This window comes from Cynocephalus volans, chromosome 3 (genome assembly GCF_027409185.1).
Source record: "Cynocephalus volans isolate mCynVol1 chromosome 3, mCynVol1.pri, whole genome shotgun sequence".
Taxonomy (NCBI): Eukaryota; Metazoa; Chordata; class Mammalia; order Dermoptera; family Cynocephalidae; genus Cynocephalus; species Cynocephalus volans.
The window spans coordinates 75,857,974-75,880,477 of record NC_084462.1 but is presented as its reverse complement, the minus strand read 5'-3'; the positions used below and the strand labels follow the sequence as shown (position 1 = coordinate 75,880,477).

At 34.9% G+C, this 22,504-nt stretch overlaps 1 protein-coding gene across 13 annotated transcripts in view; it reads right to left on the bottom strand.

The window, feature by feature from the left end:
- The window catches only part of HERC1 (HECT and RLD domain containing E3 ubiquitin protein ligase family member 1), a 211,728-nt gene that overhangs the window by 70,925 nt on the left and 118,299 nt on the right, over positions 1 to 22,504 (bottom strand). For 12 of the 13 annotated variants that reach the window (XM_063090802.1, XM_063090801.1, XM_063090800.1 and 9 more), the window contains 10 exons: positions 21,338 to 21,389; positions 13,880 to 14,148; positions 11,893 to 12,108; positions 11,098 to 11,218; positions 10,618 to 10,855; positions 10,268 to 10,461; positions 6,448 to 6,603; positions 4,890 to 4,996; positions 4,248 to 4,358; positions 1,094 to 1,270 (listed from right to left, as the gene is read on the bottom strand). In XM_063090802.1, coding sequence (XP_062946872.1) covers positions 1,094 to 1,270; positions 4,248 to 4,358; positions 4,890 to 4,996; positions 6,448 to 6,603; positions 10,268 to 10,461; positions 10,618 to 10,855; positions 11,098 to 11,218; positions 11,893 to 12,108; positions 13,880 to 14,148; positions 21,338 to 21,389 — 1,641 coding nt within the window. The remainder of the gene's footprint in view (positions 1 to 1,093; positions 1,271 to 4,247; positions 4,359 to 4,889; positions 4,997 to 6,447; positions 6,604 to 10,267; positions 10,462 to 10,617; positions 10,856 to 11,097; positions 11,219 to 11,892; positions 12,109 to 13,879; positions 14,149 to 21,337; positions 21,390 to 22,504) is intronic. The other variant, XM_063090803.1, reaches the window with a different exon arrangement.

Sequence of the window (22,504 nt, the reverse complement as noted above, 5' to 3'; positions counted from 1 at the left end):
TTTTTTAATACATTCATCTGTTGATAGACATTTGGGTTGATTCCACCTCTTGGCTATTATGAATAGTGCTGCAATGAACATGGGAGTGCAGGTGTCTCTCTGACATATTGATTTCTCAGTTGGTTAGATTGCGGTGTGATAACACCAAGGTCAAGGGTTTGGGATTATATTTCTTATGGGTGTGCCCTATCATGATACTACCTCAGCCATAGACTGGTCTGAGTTGTGCTGTGCTAAACTGATGCCTAAGCCAGATACAGAAAATTAAGGATGAAGCCACATGGCTTTTTAAGATAGACTTTTATGGTTAATGAGATTTGTTTTAACTGGCTAAGTCTAGGACCCCTAAAAGGCATAACTGAAGTCAATACAACAGGTTGGTCTCATCCTGTTACATGGGGTCCTATTGACAGTTTTACTGTAAAGACACTGTGGTCAAGAGCCAAGGGAACTGTGTCATAAAAAAAAAAAAAAAAGGAGTTAATATAGCAAAGGCTGCTATCCTTAGAAAGGCCTGCATGAAATGATGACGCTTGGCTGGCATCAGGGAACTTGACTGGTAAACAGTTCCCTACACTAATAAAAAATTTCCCCAACTGATATGGTTGGCTCTTTGTGCCTAGGCTGTTTGTACAAACAACATTGTTTGTGCTAAACACCTGCTTTCCTTTTGGGAATCTAAAACTTTAGTACATGCCAGGCAGAGGGTACCTATGTGACCATCCCCCAGTAAAAACCCTGGTCACTGAATCTCTAACTAGCTTTCCCAGGCAAAAACATCACACACATGTTGCTGCATTTTCACTGCTAGGGGAACGTGTTTTGTGTGATCCCTCATGGGAGGGATATATCATGATCTTTTGACTCCTAATTTTTTAAAATTATGAGATAATTTTAGAATTACAGAAGAGTTACAAAAGTAGTACAGAGTTCCTGTATATCCTTCACTCAGTTTCCATTTATGTTAACATCTTACATAATGATAGAACATTTACATATAATGATTTTTTAAGTCTTTCTACATATTTTTATAAGATCCTGGGAAAAAAGAACTAAAGACAAAATGTTGAAAACTGTTTAGAATTCTACATACCTTCCACTGATAGCACCCAGAAGTTACTCCAGTCGATGCCAATCCATAACCTTTTCCTCCACTACCATGAGTTAAAATCTGTCCATTTTCCACTACGCAACACTGAGCTTTCTCTGGGTCAAAAGATACTTCTTGTATAGGAAGATTCTCATCTTCTTCCTCCAACTCTCCTTGCTTCTGCCAAAAAGGAAGCTGGGTCAGTATTTTGGAGTAACCCAAGTCTCAGGTAACATGTATTTGGAGGCTCCTTGGTTTTATTTCACAAACATTTATTAAGTATCTACTAAGTATCGGTTAATGTGCAAGGCAATAAGAACTCAATAATAAATAAACCATGGAACTTGCCCATAAAGAGCTTACAGTCCAATTAGGAAACAGAAACAAATAAGTAATGCCAGTATTACAGTAAGAGAATAATATGTTACACAATAGGTACAGAAGAAACATAAAAGCATTTAAGTGTCTTACCATGCCTGAGAAGGACAAGGTAAGCACTCAACAGGGGATGACTTTCAAACTGAGTCTTAAATGATGAGAAGCCATAAAGCAGAGGCCAAAGAAGGGAAAGGCTTTTAAGGCAGTGTATACAGCATGTGTCAAGGCATGGAGATGCAACAGAGTTCAGTGATTTAAAGTAATTGCAAGCAGCATACAATATCTGGGGGAAGAAGAGGCTGGCTGGTTGGCTCAGGTAGTTAGAGCAAAGTTTTGTGACACCAGGGTCAAGGGTTTGGATCCCCTTACCAGCCAGCTGCCAGAAAAAAAACAAACGAGAATATCTGGAGAATGAGACTGGCAAAAAATAAACTTGAAAGAGAAGGAACAAAATCATGGAAGGCCCTATATGCCATATTAAGTTTGAATTTTATAAACAATAGGGAGTGCCTACAAAGAATGATTTATATAGGCTATCTGTTATCAGATCTGTGCTTTATAAATATCATTTTACCAGGGGTATATAGGATGAAGGCAGAGAGATTAATCAGGAGAGTGCTGCAAGAGTTCGGGTAAGAAAAAGTAAGGACCTGAATTAATTCATTCAGCCATTCAATGAGCATTTATTAAGCATCTACTCTGTGCTAGGCACTCTTTCAGTTTCTCTACATGCAGCAGTGTGTAAGACACATAAGATTTTTGCTCTCATGAAACTTATATTTTGGAAGCAGGAGACAGAAAATAAATATGGGTAATAAGTGCAATGTTGAAATTAAAGCAGGTGATGTGACAAAGAGTGTGTAGCAACTACTCTAGATTGATTAGGGAAGGACTCTCTGAAGAAGCGGTAATTAAGTTGAGACCTAAATGATAAGAAGTTTCTGTAAAACATATCTGGAGAGAATAGCCAGTTTAAAGCTATAAGGAAGGAACGGCTTAGTGTGTTCAAGAAACAAGAAGGCAAAGTGTTCAGAGTATAGCAAGCAAAGAGGAGAGGACAAGTAGTTCTAGATTTTATTCCAAGAATGATGAGAAACCATTGCTGTGCTTTCAACAAAGGGCTCACATGCTCTGATTAACAATTTTAAAAGATCACTCTAGATCCTGTGTAGAAAACGGACTATAGGGGATAACAATGGAAGCAGAGAAACCGATTAGGAGGCTATTGCATAGTCGAGGCCAAAGATGATAGTGGCTTGGAATAGGATGATGACAGAGGAGATGAGGACATAGGAAAATTCAAGTTATGTTTTAGAGAACAGCCAAAAGAACATGGAGATTGTATGAATGGAGAAAATGGGAAGTGATAGAAAGAGAAGAATCAAGGATGACTCCTAGGTTTTTTGCATGAGTAACCAAGAGGCTGGGAAAACCTGGGAAAGGAACAGGATGTAATAGAACTAAGGATGCCATTTTTGACATACTGAATATGAGACGCCTATTTGACTATCATTCAAGTGGTGAGACAAGTAGGAAATAGATATGTAAGTATAGAATTCAGGAAAAATGCCAGGACTAGAATTAAAAATTTGGGAATCAAAGGCATATGGGTCTGAATAAGGTTTCTTTGGGTATGGAAAAGGAATGGGGGTGACAGAAAAAAGAAGGGGCCTGGGACTAAGCCCTGGGATACTCCAACACTTAGATCGAACAGAAAGAGTAAAAACCAATAAAGGAGGAAGAAAAAGAAGAAAAAGACCATTGTACTGAGGTAGAAGGAAAACCACAAAAAGTGTGGGATCATGAAAACCAAAAGAAGAATTAAGATAGATGAATGGATGAATTCCAGAGGTTTGTTTTTTTTTTTGGCAGCTGGCCAGTAAGGGGATCCAAACCCTTGGCTTTGGTGTTATAACATCACCCTCTAACCAACTGAGCTAATTGGCTAGCCCCTCAAGAGCTATTTAGAAGGTAAAATCAATGGAGCCCAGTGACTAAATGGATGGGAACATTAAGAGAGTCTAGAATTCCCAGAAATTCAGGTTTAGAAAATTAGGTGAATGGTGGTGCCACCAATAAAAAATGGGAAAAGAAGAAAAGGGAAATGGTTTGAGAGGGAGACATCCAGGCTAGCATTTAAATTTGGAAGGCACTGCATGTAGGTGAAAATAATCATGGGTATGGATGAAACTGCTAGAAAAGCAAAGGATAGAATTCTGAGGAACACCAACGTTTTGGGATGTCGGCAAAATGAAGGTGGCACCAAAGAAGAATTGCTTCCAGAGGGAATCAAAGATTGGCAAAGGGTATATGGAGATCCAGGAGAAGGTAGTGGTTTGAAAACAACAGAAGGCTAAAGTTTCCAGAGGTAAAGTAAGATGTGGACAAAAAAGTGGACACTATATTTAGCAACTAACACTTCTTTGTCATTTAATTTTGGTGCCTTGATGGAAGATAAACAACTGGACTGAAGAGATAATGAGAAGTAAGGAAGTGGCTGAAACATGTAGACTACTTTCTGAGAAGCTTACTAGTAAAAGACAAGAGAGAAGATAGAGAAGTCTTCATGGATAAAAATGTAATTTAGGCAAGAGAGAATCAGAAATAAGCATGGTTATAAGCTGAGGGGAAGGGACCAGTGGAAAGGGAAACAGAATACAGAGAGAGGAGATGGAAAGACTGATAGGGCAAGGTCACTCCAAGGAGCAGACATCCAGAAACTGGAGACAAGATATTCACTTGTGTTTTCTAAAAATACTTTTTTGGAAGAATCAATTACCTGTAATTTTATTTCTTGTTCTTTTTCCTTTATCTGAATAGCATGTTTGGCCTGAGCAATGGGTGTCTCCCACATACAGTCTGACAGAAGGGAAAATAAGCATTCAACAACCTGTTTTATTGAAGGGGAAAAAAAATGACAAAATTTGTAAAAAATGATTTTAAGTATTTTTAGAAAAGATATATCATGTAATGTTGATATTAAGTCACATGTGAAGTTTGATTATACCAATGTCCAATAGCTACTTTTGGTGGTTATAAGTTAAATATCTTTTTTCAGAAGGATCATTAACCCACAGAAAGAGGATTCCATTGCTCTCATGTTATCTTACTATATGGACCTCTGATTAGGCCATATAATCTCACACATTTCTCTCTCTAGAGGCCCAAATCTAGTAAGAAATTCCACAGATTATCCTTTCCTCCTTTGCTTGCAAGTAATTTCCTATCGCCCTACACCTCATAACTTAATTTCTCTTTCTCCTTCCTTGAAGATGAAATAAAAAAAGAAAGCAATCTTAAAAGAAGAAATTATGCTACTGAGTAAATGACATTTACAACTGAAGAAACTGTAAATTTAGATTTTGGATAAAACATGTCGTGGATATGGAAAATATCTTTTAATAACTTTAAAAACAGAAACCTGGGCCATTTGATCATCTTCTACACCAGACTCACAAGCTGGTAGCACAGCTTCAAGGACATGAAGTGCAAGGAGCCTTGTTCTTAGGTTACCAACTAGAGGAATACCTGGCGGGGGGAAAGAAAACATGTTCTTATTATCAATGTGACTTAAATTTGAAGTTAAAATTAGCTTCTTGAAAAAAGTCCCTGAGGTTACTAAGCATTTTTGGGTGAAATGGACTTTGTTTCAACCTATTTTTCACAAGAATTCCAGTCCCATCCTGTACCCTTAACATATATGAATAGTCATGTTTATGCTTCAGTTTTAATGTATGTATAGTGGGAAAAGCACTATAATAACTACCTGTGACAGGTACTATGCTATGCATTTCACACACATTAACTCCATTAATGCGCATAAACCCTGAATTACAGCCCCATTTTACTAATGAGGAAACTGAGGCTCAGAGAAGTAAAGTAACTTGGCCAAAGCCACACAGCTCAGTAGAGGTAGAATTTTAAACAGGTCTGTTAATCTCTAAAACTCATGCTTATTATACCCTCTCACTGTCTCTCCCCCATCCATGCCCTGACTGCCTCACAGAGATTGTTAGGGTTAATGGGAAGTCAGCAGTTTGAACTTTTCTAAAGTAAGCCAAGGCAGAGACAGGACACTGATGCTTAAATACGTACTTTTTAAAATATACATAACTAATACAACCAGTTGAAAATAAATGAATATCTGATTTTTCTTTCAAGAACTTAATATTATATAAGCCTCATCTTATTAAAGGGGAAAAAACTGTTGTAAGTTATACTAGCTAAGAAAAACTACTAAAGTATATTGAGAATGTAAACATATAAATAACATGTACCATGGAAGATTACATTACGTTTTAGCATATTTAAACAGAATAGGGATGATGAAAATGTCTGGAAATGAATAGTGGTGATGGTTGTACAACATTGTGAATATACTTAATGTCACTAAATTGTATACTTAAAATGGTTAAGACGGTAAATTTTATGTTATGTACATTTTACCCCAATTTATAAAAAACAGAATAAGAAAGAACTGACAGTAATCTATAGAAGCAGACCAGACTATTAGGCTAAGAATCAAGAAGTTTAAGCTTATATTATATAGAACTGTCATGGATATTGTACAGTCAGAAGTCACCATCAAGGCAACAGAAATCACATCATGATAAGAGAGAATGGACAAATTCAGGTTTGCATCTTCATAATCCAGGAAGTAAGATCAGAACCCATGCCACATTATCATATTAAACAGAATGTTCTCTGCTTATTTTTAGTATTATAATCTGAACAAACAGGATTAAATTCTCTAGATTTAATTCATGATCTTTACAAGTGCTACTTTCTATTATTAATTTTCTAGCAGTTTTTGCTCCTGAAATTAGAGTTTTCTTTTGATCAAATAAGTACTCAGAAAACAAGAAAGAAAAGTCTTGATATCAAAGTCAAGTATCCAATGTTGTTAAAGTCTGGCATTATCTTAATAAAATACATGTAATATATAAAAATACTCTAAAACAAAGTCAAAGGACAAATACCTGAAGAACACTTCTGAGATGCAATATTTAGAAGCACCTCTGTCCACTTTGGGGAAGCCATTTTTGATTGAATTGCTTTTGAAGATACAACTCTGCGAAGAAAAACTAAAAAATCCCCTAGATGGAGTTCGGCTGCATGTTGTTTCCTAAGAGCAGCTGAAGAGTAAAGAAACGAGTTTACATTACAACCAAAACCAACAGAAAGTAGTCTTATAGCATGCAACTTACATTTAGATTGCAATAAGCACAAATCTAATTCAAAATCTAGGTTTTAAGTAAGGTACTGAGTTTTGAAAACTTAAAGAACAGAATGGCAAAAGGTCAGAAAATAAAGCTAAACTTGAAACACCTTTTACATCTGAATGTATATGTATACTTGTTTTGCACATTTTAAAAGGCTATTCTAAAAAGCAATGGTTCTCTGCTCAAGTCTAGGGTTCTACTGGATAGAATTTGAGGACGGTCTGTGAACCCTCTAAAATGGTATTAAAAAATTGTGTGTGTACATATTTGACTAAGAAGAAAGTTCATGAATTAATCACACTTTCAAAGAATCCATACTCCCTCTCCCACAAACGCACAATTTAGGAATCACATCTCTAAAAAAGGCTTTGTGTTTTCAAATTCTTCAAAGAAACAAATTTCTACACCTGACTCTGGTGTGCCTGAGAGCAAACTCTATGTATAAGACTTTTCACACAATCTTGCTCTAAACAGTTTTCCCAGTTTCTCCACCAGCATCAGCACCAGCCTCTCCTTTGTCACCCCTCTCATTGCTTTCCTCTACCCTGTGCACCTTGAAGCCACAGAGAACTGAGTTTCCTATAACATGTCAAGTTCTCTTATCACACAACACCTTTCACACTTCCTCAGCCTGACAAAGTCCCACTCAGAACCAGGAGGGGAAGAAGAGTGCCAGTGAGGCAGCTGCTCAGAATGTCAATCCCCAAGGGGGACTAAAACATGGAAAAGTTTAACAATTTGGAGGCAGGTATATACAGTACTGCTCTTAGGGAGATCCTGGCATGTTGAATTAAGGAAAACACGGAGGAGTCACTTGTGGTAGAGTGGAGACCCCACCAACGGGCACACTTGAGTAACAATAGAAAGCAAGCAGTCTACCTTCATAGGACAGTGCATCTAGTTAACTGAGACGGGTGTGCAAGTCTATGACAGAACTAAACTGCAAGGGACAATTAGAGAAAAAAACTAATAACTCCTATACATTTCCTCCACGCAGAACTCATCAGCCTCTTCTTAAACGGTAAACAAATGTTATTTATAATATTAGTTTAAAGATATAAAAGTACTAGCCTTCCCTCAGTACCCACATATTTCACTCTAAGCTGTTCCTAAACATTCCTTCCAGATCCACAACATGGATGAGCTTGGAGAAACTTATGTTGAGTGAAATAAGCAAAGCACAGAGGGATAAATACCACATGTACTAACTCATAAGTGGGAGCTAAGAGAGAAAGAAGGACAGAAAGAAAGACCACAGTGGTATGTTGGACTTCCAGAGGGAGAGAGCATACCTAGGGGGATACAAAGTGGAGTGGGGGCAAGGGGGATAGGGAGAGAGGTCGGGGATAATTGGGTGGGGGACAAGGGGTATAATCACAATTTGTAGTAATTGACATGCTGCCAGTATGGATCTAGCCATCACATCTTCTGCATGAGTGGTGACAATCAGCTTGGTATCTCATGAATATTCATAACCAATAAAAAATGTATTATGCGGGGGGGGGGAAAAAGCCACTTCTACTATGAAGCTGTCTCTCTTGGTAGAGGTCCCTGAGAAAATCCCTTTTATGAGGCCAACATTCTATCCCCTGCCCCAAGCAAGTATTTCTGCAATAAACACTAAATTAATTAAAGCCTGGGGACCTTAAATATAAAGCTGGTTGATCCAAATTGATAGTTTGTTTCCGTATCAACACTACGTTTCAAATGAAGAATACACCTTACTTTTAGTTAAGCATTTTAGAAGGATTGGAGGGTTATTAACACCTGGGCAGCCTGTCTCTAAATCCCTGGCCACTGCTGACTAGAGTGAGACTCATTCCCAGCCATCCCCATAAATAAAGAGGGTCCAATGGCCCTCTCTCTAGGATGACATGAGGGGAAAGGACATGAACTCAGTTTTCTGTTACACGTGTCAAGATTCAGTCACAGAAGAACTGTTCGTCTCTTTACTGAACATGGAAGGATCCAGTTTTCTTGGAAACCTATAGGCTGAGAAGCAACTCTACAACCTCTTTCCTGCTGTCCGTATGTGCAGTACTCAGCACAGACTGGTGAGAAAACATGACCTTAACAACCTTTTATCTCCCACTGGATCTCAGGAAAGCAGGACGTGGCAATGAAAAACTTGGTTGTATTTTATCATACCTTGTGAGTTTGCCTAAGCTCTTTGTAAAATGATCATTTTCTGTACATAAACAGGGAAAAGGAACTTGCCAGTGATTCAGACTCTAAAATTGAAAAGCTAGCTCTTAATCAGTCTCATATACCCTCTTAGATTCTGACTTAAGAAATTTAGGTATTTCTTCTGAGTTTCTTGTATTACCTGTAATTATTTATTTACATGTCTGCCTCCCTCACTACCCTAGAATGTCCCTGAGGTCAGGGACAATGTTTTATCATTTTGTATCCCCACAGTATTTCTCTATCCACCCACTTATCAAAAATATTATCATCATTTAAATAGTATTTTTATCTAATCCTTAATAATATCATAATATTCCAATTTTTTTTTTTTTTTTTTTTTAAAGATGACCAGTAAGGGGATCTTAACCCTTGACTTGGTGTTGTCAGCACCACACTCAGCCAGTGAGCGAACCGGCCATCCCTATATGGGATCCGAACCCAGGGCCTTGGTGTTATCAGCACCGCACTCTCCCGAGTGAGCCACGGGCCGGCCCATAATATTCCAATATTAATATCAACATTCATTAAGCTTTCACTATATGCCAGACACTGCTTTACATGTATTAAGTTATTTAATCCCCACAACAATCTTAGGAAGTTGGTTCTATTATTATCCTTTTTTATGGATGAAGGAATTGGTACACAGAATGGTTAAGTAACTTGCTCTCTCCCTCTATCTATCCATCTAATCCAGAAAGGACTTAAGGGCTCCCAGAGTTTATTATGGTAATGGGACATGGTAGGTTCACAATCTTTTTTGAATAAATGACCAATTGTAGACCTTTAGTCTCTTAATTATGTAAAAGACATATGCAGTAGTTCTGCTGTTCAGGGTACAAGTTCTACTGAAATACAGTGTTTACTATAAAGCTATGACAAAAAATTACGATGGCTAAGTATTATGAGATATTGTATTAGTGACTAAAGAACAGAACAGCCTAGGAAGAAGTCGAGCTCCTCTAACTAGAACCCAGTTCCCAAATATCAAAACTCTTGATCCTGGGGAAACATTTAGGACAGGACTGTGATTAGAGAAAGCTTGTCAGGATCAAATGCTGAGAAAACATCTGAGCCTTCCCCTAGGTAACACATAACCTGGGGGAAATCAGCCAACTAAAATCTAGGTTCTAGAGCCAAGCAACCAAGGAGAGGCTGAAGCTGGAGAATGGGCAGTTTGGTTGCAGCATCAGGCTTAATCTCTGAAGAGAGAAGGTTCCATCAGAAGCCCATCTAAACCACACATATTCAGAGAGAAAAGGGGTTTGTAAATGAACATATAAAAATCCTTTCATACCTCACAATGAAAAGAAGTCTATATTTTAATCATAAGCACACAATGGGGACTCAATAAATGCTTGTAAGTAATAACAGAAAAAAAGGCTTATGATACCTCTAAAATCCTTCTTCTCAGTTTCTCCACTAGAGTCAACTTTTTTTCCTTCTTCCTCACCCTCTTCTCCTTCCCCTTCTCCAAAAGAGGCCATAAGTAGCACACCAGTTTGGGACAACAAATTCTTCAACTGACTGCAGAGTAGATCCAACAAGGATTGAACTACCTTGGGGCTCAGTTTATCAGCATAGGTCCTATGTGAAACAACAGGAAAAAAATAAGTGGTTAAGAACACAGAAAGGCAAATATCATGCTTAAACACATAAAGCAGATCAGGGAGAAGTGGAGAATACTAAAATGTGGGAAGACCATTCCCTATATAGTTCTATCAAGACATCTATAAAACTCACCCTGTAGTGATGGCTAGAATCTGGAGCAACCTTGTACTGGCCACTTTTAAAGCTGTGCTAAGCTGGGAAACACCTGTCTTTGGCAACAACTGCAGGGGCTGTCCTAGCATGGTGTCTGTGCCACATAACTGTGACAAAACATTTAGCAGACCAGTGGAAATTGCCAAAGAAACATCCACTGGTTGATAATGAACACTCAGGGCAAAAACTGTAACCAAAAGGAGACGCTGCTGGGCTTCTGGAAAAAAAAAAAGAGAGACAGTTAAGAACCTTCTTTGAAGTAAACAAAGCATTGACTAAAATGAATCATTGTCCAAAATATAAACAGTAAAATAGAACACTATTACTTTTTAAAATATTTATTCATTACCTATAAGTTGATCTACTGATGTTAAACACAAAATATAGAACATATCTATCTACCATAACCTCACACCAAAATGTAACCTGCATCTTGTATTTCCAGGGACAGCTACTCACCAATGTGATGCTTGTTTGCTTGCAACGCTCTCTCCAAGGTAGCAGACAACTGCTGATAAATCTTATGCACAGCCACCTGGATTTCAATCTGAATATTTCTCTTAGCTGCTCTGATCCCATCCTGAATTACACATAAAGATTTAATTTTTCTATTAGCTATAATAATACCTCACTGCAAAAAAAAAAAGTAATAAAATTCTATGCCTAGTCTATGCTAGAGCCCTATGGTGGTTTTTAATTATTTACTATATTTCAGAATATAAAAGTTATATTATAAACTTAACTTTAAATTCTTGATAATTACTGATTCTGTATAATCTTTCTCCTTCCTCACAATGTATTTTTTCCTCACATAAAGATATGTGGAACACATAAAGATAACTCTTTTTTTTACTTATCAAAAGAATCAGAGAAACTAGGTAAAATGATCAAATATAAAATGTAAACTCTTAAAAAGTTTAATTAATTAATAATAAAAAATAAAAATAAAATGTAAACTCTTAAAACCTATCCTCCCAAACTCCAATTCCAATCCCAGCTTAGATCTATCTCTATCCAAGCTGGCTAAAGATTAATAAAACTGAACCAGTAAAGAATCTAAAAGTACAATAGTACCATGGCTCTCCTAATCCCAACTGCATTATTCAGAAACTAAAGCAATAAAATATCTTAAAATGTAATTTACAAGTCTTTGTATTTTTAAACCTCAATCATAAACACCAAAAATTTCACATTACTAAATTGGCTTTGTAAAATGATGGTTAAAATTTGAATATACTGCAAGGTGCCATCTACCTGATAGTGATGCAATCGGCCACTCTCTCCTTTGACTCCTGCGTGTCCAACAGTGCCTAAACCAAAACACCCTGCTAGAAACTGCAGCCTCACAGACGTGAGCAGTGTGGATGACTGGAAGCCTGAACTCGACCTGCTTCCTGCCAGCGAGAGGCTACCTTTTTCCTCCATCCCAGACAATAGAACAAGGATCTGGTGAAGTGCCTCTAAACGAAGCTTGAGGAAAAAAACAACAACATATTTTGGAGTTCTTCACTGAACTCAGGCACAAAGGGACTCTGCATGTTAGACAATATATTATTTAGCACATGGAAAATTCTGATATTTCCCAGGAATATATTCTATTAAGACAAACATTTATTTTATTATTATTACTGTTTTTTATCAATATATCTCTAAAAACTCTATAAGCATACTTCGGTATAAAAGAGACTACAAAGGAAAAGTAGTAGATTTGGATGTAGGAGACACAGTTTTAAGGCCAAACTTTTCTACCTACTGTGTGATCTTAGGAAAGTCAAACTTAACTTCCTGAGCCTAAGTTTCTTCATGTATAAAATAAAACTAACAGTATCTTAACCAACCTACTCACAGAGCTATTGTGAAGCTCATGAGGAGACATATGTGAAGGTTTCAAAACTTTAATATAGTACTTTTATTGCTACCTTTATCTTTAATAAGATTATACAGAGCAAATACTCTTCAGCTCAAGAATTAGAAGTTTGTCTGAATGGTTTCTCTGTGATTCTTTTGAAGTTCTGCCTCTATCTTCCCTAGGACGACTGATAGGCAGTTGATCAGCCTATCCCTCTTCTTTTTTAAAAAAACTTTTTATTTTGAAATAATTTTAGATTTATAAAAGAGTTTTAAAGATGATACAGAGAGCTCCTGTATACCCCTCTCCTAGCTCCTCTAATGTTAACATCTTACATAATATGGTGCATTTATCAAAACTAAGAAATTAACATTGGTGCAATACTATTAACTAAATCATTGACTTTATTTGGATTTCACGCATTTCTCATAATGTCCCTTTTCTGTTCCAGGGTCCAGTCCTGGATAACACATTGCATTTAGTTGTCATGTCTTTTTAGTCTCAATTAGTCTGTGACAATTTCTCATCTTTCCTTACTTTTCACGATTTTGATACTTTAGAAGAGCTATTCATGTATTTTATAGAATGTCTCTAAATTTGGGTTTGCTTGATTTTTTTCTCATGATTAGACTGGAATTATGGATTTGGGGGAAGAAAATCACAGAGTTAAAGTGTCCTCATCATATTATATCAAGGGTACATAATACCAACATGACTTATCACTGTGATGTTAATCTTGATCACTTAGTTAAGGTGATGTCTGCCAGGTTTCTAGAATATGAAGTTACGATTTTTTTCCTTTCCATACTCTATTAGAAACAAGTCACTAAGTCCAGCCCACTCTGGGAAAGGGAATTAATCTCCACCTCCCAGAGGGAGAAATATTAAATAATTTGTGGACATGTTAAAACCACAATAAATATTTGGGGTGAGATACTTCGAGACCATGCAGACATCCTGTGTCTCCTTCAAGTTTTGCTCACTAACTTTAGCATTCATCAGTGGGTCTTGCCTACAGCAATTATTCCTGTGGGGTTCTAACCTAAATTAGGTGTCTAGTCGAAACTGAGACAAATGGGTAAAAAACGGAGGCTCTGAGAAGCAGATCCCTATGGTCACCAACCAGTTTCCCCCCCGTTTCTAGGAGACAGGGGGAAGACTTTATAATTAGAGTATTTTTGTCTAATAGATGACTTTCAAAATGCACTTTCGTCCAGTTCAAACAAAATATCATGCTGTTCTAGTTAAGAAGGTGATGTCAAAAACCTCAAGAGGAGGAAAGGGGCAGGCAAGGAATAGAAGAAAAAGATAAGGTTTTCCTAGAATAGTACATTCAGTGGATCACTTTAAGTTTCCAGAGTCTCTCATGGGAAGTAAATATCAAAGACTTACTTCTGCCCTTAACTGCTGCTGTTCCATTGCAATGATGGAGGCCTGGGGACTTGTGGACATACTTTCTTCTGGTTCTTTAAAACCTGGGGCATTCCCCACATCTCCACTCACAAAGCTTACAACATTTTCAATCAAAGTGTGAACTCCCAAAGACTTGGTAAGATCAAAATCAGACTCAAAGGAGTAAGAGGAGTTGCACAACCAGTCTCTGCTATGTTTCAGGCGAGCCCAAGAGTCGCTCAGGGATTCCAATTGACTGTGCATAGGACCTATATACAAACAGAACAAACGTGCATCAACGGCAATCAAGTAGAGCATACATTCTGAAGCTAGATGAGGGCTAAGCGCTGCTACCATACCAACTGGTGAGAAATGGATACTCATGTTTGAATACATGCATGCATTAAGTGAATTTGAGCAAAATGCTTTGGTAAAAAACAACAAACAAACAAAAACTAGAGCAATGTAAGAAAATAATAAGAAAGCCCTGTCTGATGTACCAGTGTCTCTGTAAGCGCTTTAGCAACACACTGCCGCAAGAAAAATAAAGGCAGAAGCTCCTCTCAAAAAGTTTAGCTTAAAATGCTCTGCAGTATTAAACCAGAACATCATTTATGAACAAAAAGGAACTAGGCACTTAAAACACTGCTGGAAAACCTATTCGAAACAGAAGGATTTCATCTGATTGAACATTATAATTGCAAAGGGGTAAATTAAGATTCCACAAAGTGTCTACACATCAACGAAACATTACCAGAAAATATAGAAGGGCAAGTAAACTTACACAAAAAGGAGACACAAACATCACCCTTTGGGTTTCATTAATACAAGGAACACTCTCCCTGACTATGTCATGTGCATATTTACTGCAGGTTGTGAAACTCCTATATAGAGGAAGCAAAGTTTCACAGACAAGAATATGTGAGATTTACTGAAAATGATATCTACATAAAATTGCCGGTTAGCTGACTGGTTAGCTCACTTGATTAGAGCATGGTGCTGATAACACCAAGGTCAAGGGTTCAGATTCCCACACTGGCCAGCCACCAAAACCAAAAATTAAATAAGTAACATAAAATTACCAAGTAGCATCATGATAGTTACTAAATATAATATAGGTTTTGCCAGTGGGTATTTTTTAAAGCTAAAATCTTTTTATTAGACAGCAAAATGTTAACATGTTTGAATACAAGAGCAACTGCCTAAGTCATATGCCAATATTATCTTTAAATAAATATATACATGTCCAATTCTCACACAGCTTTGTCTTTAATTTAATTGATCTCAAGTGCACAAACTTGATCGATTATAATCCTTGGTTCATTATATACTCTCACCATTGGTCCATACATGGGCCACTTTTGTATGTGTATATTTATTTATATACTAAATTTATTTATTTAAATACTTTTGTATGTGTATATTTATTTATTTATTTAAATACTTGTGAACACAAGAACTAGAAAACTGACAGTAACTTGTATCTATCTATTTGCTCCTCTTCCAACTTATCTCTTCCTGTCTCCTCCTACCTAAGGTTTGATTATCCTGAAGCCTGGGTTTATTATTCCCTTGCTTTTATTGTTGTTAAATATTATTTTATATATATCCTAAGATGAATAATGTTTAAGTTGTTTTTGACTTTTTAAAAAAATATATCATTTTATATAATGTTTTTGGACAGACTCTGTTCATTCAATATAACATTTCTAATATTTACCCACATTACTATGTGCAGCCATGGTTCATTTGCTTGACTGCTTTCCTATATCCTATCATGTGAATATACTAAATATCTCTAATAGGAATGCATCTTAAGGTACCCAATAAAATATGCACGACAAAAATTGTATTTGCTATATAACTAAATGAAAAAATTTGGAAAGATAACTACTTAAATACTAATGCCCACAGAGAAAACAAACTAACACAGTATCAATGTATAACCTTATTTTTGAATGACTACATTGGTGTCAGTTCAACACAGGCCTTCAAAATCAAACACAGAAATTTGTTTAAAATTTGTAACAGGGAGCTAATATTATAAAGTAACTGTGAAATAATTTATATGCACCCTAGTAAAATAATTTAGAATGGCAAAGAATATATGATTTATATGCCTTTCATGTTTTAGCAAGAATTTGTAAGATTAAAAAATGCTTAATTTTTTAGTTTTACTGTGTATGAAAAATAACAATCTGAAAAATTTCCCATACTGTAAAGCTGAATATTTTCATGTAACATAGAAAAGAGTAAAAATCCAAAGAATAATATCACAGATGCCTAATGTATTAAATTTAAAATATTTAAATAATAAAGCAGTGGCTAATGTAAAAACAAAAAAAGAAGAAATATTCATTTTTCATTTCCTTAAGTGCCCCAAATTCAGAATCTATATTTAGCCTTAACTTACAAATGATAGTTTTTGGTACCTTACATTGATCTTCTTTCTTTTTCCAATAATAAAATTTCAGATTAAAAGGTTCTTCTGTTTTCCAATACTTATAAATTATTTTTCAAAATGAAATATGCAATGAGCTAGTATTAGAACCACAGAAGTTAAGAGACCTGAAAGATTATTTAATACAATTTCCTCAACTGAGGAAACAGAGGCGCAAAGAAAATGATCTGCCAAATTAATAACTCTAATTTCTTAATTTTATGGAAGGTAATCTTACATATTCCTGTTATTAATCAATTCACAAATCACTGATCCATGGAAATTTAAATTTCCTGCCTATATAAAGGTTCAATCACGAATCTACAATAGTGAATTGCCTTCATACACACCAAAATGTTCTATGGAATGGCTGGTCAAGCCCAAAACTAAATCTTCTCTGCAGTGTAAACCCCCAGTTGGCAAACTTTTTCTGTAAAGGGTCGGACAGTAAATATTTTAGGCTTTGTGAACTATAAGGTCTATGTAACAACTACTCAAGTCTGCCCTTGAAACCACAGCAAATACATAAACAAGTGAGTATAGCTGTGTTCCAACAAAACTTGATTTACAAAAACAGGTGGCAGGCCACACTTGGCCTACTAGCTGTAGTTTGCTGACACCTAATTTAAAGGATGAAATTTATTAGGTACATGACCCAAATAAAACTTTATATGAATAAAATATAAGAAAGAACAGGAAAGATACTATATGAAAATATTAGGATAAGTAAATAAAATAAATTTAACCAAAATATTTAGTCTAACATCAAAAATATGTTGAAACACAAAACCTATAGTACAGAAATGGGAGATGAAAGAACTTTAATTTTTTAAGAAAATTATAACAATCTGGTAGCTTTGGTTTGTTCTGTATTGTTTTACCTGAATATAGAAAATACTGTCGGAAAAGCATTATCAAAAGCTTCTTACATAGTAACTGAGACTAAGCCCAATTCTTAATATTAATTCAGTTACCTTTTGTATAAAGAAAATTTAAAGTCCAGCAAGAAATTTTTGAGGTTGTTTACTTGTCCTTACAACTTTAGTTCTTAAATGGAATTTTCAAAATGAACATGGCAGAGCTGCAATACATACTTTATAAACCATAAAATATGTAGGCAAGCTAAAAGGGGAAAAAAATTAAACATGCCATCATGTACTTGCTTGAAGATCTTCTTTTTTCTGGGGCTCAACTGGCCAAAAAGGAGTAAATACACTACCACATGAGAATCAGAAGACAAAAGGAGAAATTTGATACAGGAGAAAACATTTACATTTGCTCTTCTTTATATAATCCAATTTGAATTGCATAGATAAGATAGCATTTCACCTATACATGCTGTAACCATGAAACACACATTAATAAATGTTCCCAGTATTATTTCAGCAATAAAATCCTAACACTATATTTAAAGACCTAGGGGGAAAAAAATCAAATTATATAGTATTTTAACTAATAAGATCCCTGATGTTGCTTCTTAAATTGTTGCTTTGATATCCCACCATTTTTCACTGTATCATCTTCAGCTATATGAAAACTAAAATCAAGTATCTCCAAAAAGGTAGTTTTTCTGTGAAGAACCAAATCAGTTCTGCACAACTATAGCAAATCTTTTAAGTATTTATCAACGTACCAATATACCAAAAAGTTTTGACAGGTTTTGTCAAGAATTTTGACAGGCTGTTATGAAAATTACATGAGTTAATGTTTGTGAAGTGTTTAGAACGATGCCTGGCATATTGCAAATAATTTATAAGTATTTAATAAATGCAAACTTCATATTGCCTCTGAGGTGCTAAGCAGGAGAAATATGTTTCATCTGACTCTTTTTGAAGTAATTTATGAAATATTGTTGGTTTTAGAATTTAGCTTTAATGCTGCTGAAAAGCTGAGCAAGGTGACCAAGCTAAATGTATTTGCTCTACCCCTTCCTACCATATTTGCTTTCTTGGATCAAGGGCTTAGACCAATCGTGAAACATTAACTGACGTGGGGGGAGAAAAAAGGACAATCATGGTCCAACAGCATGAATCTTAAATGCCAAATACTGAAATTATAGGCAAGAAGCCCTCCCAAGATGAAGTCTTTGGAGGCATAATTAGAGCAGCTAAAAACATGTATACAACCATTAATTGCCATTTATACACCCATTTAATTTCAGTAGACAGAATATAACTAAACATTGATATCTCTCTCCTAGTCCTCTTATCAGGCTTTTAGTAACTCAAGACCACTGAGACTAATAAATGCAAAAGCTATGTGCGAGAAAAAAATTTTACACTTCTCCCTCAAAATATTGGAAGGGGGTAAATAAGCACATAGAAGAATTCCCACTTGGCTGGACATTTGCTTGTCCACAGCTCAGATCAGAATCAGAACACCTGATAGTTTGAATAGCTCCAAAGACTGCTTAGATTTCGTAGGTTCATCTGCCCAATTGAAGATAGGTATATTGTTGCTTATGGCATCCAGTCCACATTGAAAATAAATAAGAGAAAAAATTAGAATGGTTTATTTTACCATCATTAAAATCAAAAACAAACAAAGAAAAAACCCACTGTGGTCAAAGGATACTCACTAAATAAATATACAAGACTTTTAAAAATTTCTTTCAAAATATAATCTCCTAAATGTATTCTTAATGTTAATTTCTTTTGAAGGAAACCCATTATGATAAAAATAAAAGCTACTAAATGTACATTTTCATAGTTTAATTTACAAACTCTAGGATTCATGAGATTTATTTCTTGCCTTCCTAAAATAATAACTCTTCTAACTTTATAGTCATCTGTCACTAGGAACAAAACCATCAGCAAAATTTTTCCTTGGGACCATTAAAATGGAATGATTACTAGAATAAATTGATACCACATTAAATTGATATAATAGTTTGCCTCTCTATTGTAACTTCCTAAACAGGTAGTTTTTTTAAAAAAGAGAGAAGAAAAAAAGCTTTCCATGGAAGTCCTATGTGTATTTGCTTTTCTGTTTTCAACCTAATAAAGTTAAATCCCAACAAGTTAAAAAGTGTTGGTACAACCTTGAGCTTTTTGGAGAAGATGATTTATCCATAAACAAAATTTGGATTAATGGCTTAATTCATTTATGTCTATTTAGATCTAAAACTATAGGAAATTTACATGTACTTACTTATAGGATAAGTGTTTAAAAATCTGAACAGGTTGCAACTCTAGAACAGTAATTTTAAAACGTTAAATTCATTCCTCCTAAGTAATTCACATTCAAATTATAGGTTACTTTTAACTCAAAGATAAAGATGCTACTTTATTTTATTCCAAAGATATCACTTTGCCAACTGCTGACATGATTAACATAGATCAAATCTCAAATTTATATTTCTATAATCATGATAAAGATTTGAGAGAAAAGAATAATTTGAGCCAATGGACTATCGCTTATAAATATAAATATAATTAGTATAATAGGAATATCTTAAACTATTAAGTTGGATCCCTAACACTATTTAGTTAAGTCTGGAGCCATTTTCTTTCTAGCACCAAATGATATGCATTCATTAACACAACGTGGTATTTTTAGCAACAATATTCACCTGAGCTAAACAAAATTAGGAAAGCAAATCTGTTCCAAAAATTTAATTTAATTCCTAAGTCAAGTGAAATGCCAATTTTCAAAGAATTATAAAACAATAAAATGGGTATTATGCACTATACTAAATATCATCTAATTTCTTTGATATCACCAATATCTTGTAATTTTTTTTTGGAAACCCAGCAGTTTTGATATCTTACAGTCTGAAAAGATTTTTCAATAAAGAAAGCACCAGCTCTGGTCCTTATTATTCCTAATATTTCAGAAAAATCATTCTCTGTATTCTAATTATAATTAAAGGATGAAATACTGCCACATTTTATTTTATACAAGTAACATTTCCTCTGAGTTACATACATGAAAAAATCATATGTGTGTTTTTTTCTTTCATTCCTCAGTTTCCCCTCATTTCTCAGTTTTTTTCCTAGGGGAAGAAATCTAACATTCTACAAAGGAAGCTATCAAGAATAGGGTTTCATTTTGAAATGCAAAAGATTTAATAGCATAGAATAAAATTTTTTTCAACAGGCTTTCAGAAAACTGCCTCTAGTGGCAATTTTTAATTTCCTGGATGTTAATATTCCAAAGAGTTTTATAAACCCAAGGGACTGATTTCCTAACTGGGAATTGAACCTGGGCAGACTGGGTGGAAGCACCCAACCTTAGACACTAGACCACAAGCCAGAGTGTCACTAATGCCAATTTTTAACATTTCACATTTTCATAACAGCATAAAATTATTTTAAATAAAAGTGCCAGTTAATAGGAGAGTTTTTAGTTAACTTTGGATTTATATTATCTAAAACTACTGTTCTTTCCCTCTATTTGTACATATCATCACTAGTTAACTATATCGTTCATTAAGACAGAACTTCTAACAAAAGATCTTAATTATTATTATTATTTTTAAGACCATAATTCTTGATATTCTAAAATTGTTCCTCATGAAAAAAAATGGAAAAATTTTTTAAAAAATCATCAGTTCACCTCTTACATGCTTTATATTAAGAAGCCAAAAGGAAAACAAAACTACAAATTTTCAGTTTGAAAGTGTGTGTACGTGTGTACAGGAGGTGAATGGGGTAAACAGGAGTTCTCCCTGTAACACCATTTAAACTATAGTTTTACTCTATCAATGAACTAAAACATGAAAAATCATTTACATAACCCTCCCCTGCAATGAAATGCACTGTTTCTGGAATTTCACAGGACTTTAGAAAAGCCAAAACACATGACAAATGAGAAACAGAACTGATTATTAACTCCAAACATTCCCAGATTTTTAAAGGGTATATATTTTAAAGAGAATAGTCTTCCTTTAACTCTCCCGATAAAATGATTCTAAATTTTTTTGCAATTACATTTCAATGATAATCAGATCTAAATACATCAGATATAAAAACAGTTACTTAATTTAACCAGATATTTAATATGTTCTTAATCCTTACCTCTCTTTCTATGAGATGATGCTAAATCCAAATCAACATTTCGTCTGCCACTCTATTAAAAGTAAAAAATATATAAAATTTCAGTTATGAAAGGTATTTTAAGATTAAGATTTAATAGAGTATTAGAATAAAAAATAATCTATATAATTATAGCAATGTCCTACTTATTCACCAATCAAGTCAGATTAACAGCAAAAAGTCTCTAATAACACCTGAAAACGTAAGAAAGCCCAAGCACATAACTCTGAGATACTAACTCAAACAAAAGGTTAATTAACACGATAAAGTAGCAGGGTTTTTTTTTTTTAATTTTTACCTTTTCTTCTTTGAAATCTTTCTTTTTTATCTTCCGGACACAGTATGATCTTTCTAATACCCTCTAGATGCCTAAAGCCCCTGCAGCAAAATCCCATTTTCCAAAATTACTACTCCTTCCTCTTTCTTTATTTTCCTTTATTTTCAAAACTCCCATTAGCCTTAGATCGGTGTTTGGAAGAAGATAATCTGATGAATCCAAACCAACAGAAAAATAATATAGCCTAAGCCTTCCGGCAGTATTTTTAAAAAAGAAATTTTTTTTAATGTTTTTAAAACCCATTAAAATAGGGAAATCTCAAGTTGGTGAAATTGCAGACAGCTTAATAAAACAGTGAAGGCTTTCAGGAACAATGGAAGTATATTTCTGCATGTGTCTAGAGGTGGTGGGGGATGTAGATAACTATCCACTCTAACCATATGTACAGCCAAACATATACAAACCACATATGACTTAAGTTTATTCACTGACTTTATACTATGGTCTTAGCAATTTCAATTTTACTCTACCACACAATCAAAAAAGCTGGTGTCAAAGAAATAAAGCTGCAGAAGTGACAAAGTAGATCCATTTGGGAAATGTCATTGTAGAAAATCATTACCTGGTCATATATAAAGAGTCATGTACTCACGTTGTATATAAACACATTTTGTCTTATACCCACCCACCAACCCACGTACATCAACAGAAATAAGTATATTCTCAAGCCATTTGGTGCTGGATATAACACCAAATGATTTTCATGATAGCTTCTGAAAATATGTATCATTGTTATGCAATAAAACATTTTCATTACATCATACCCCTAGCCAGGAGGGCTCAGAGAAGAAATCAGTCTCAGGTCTCAGAAC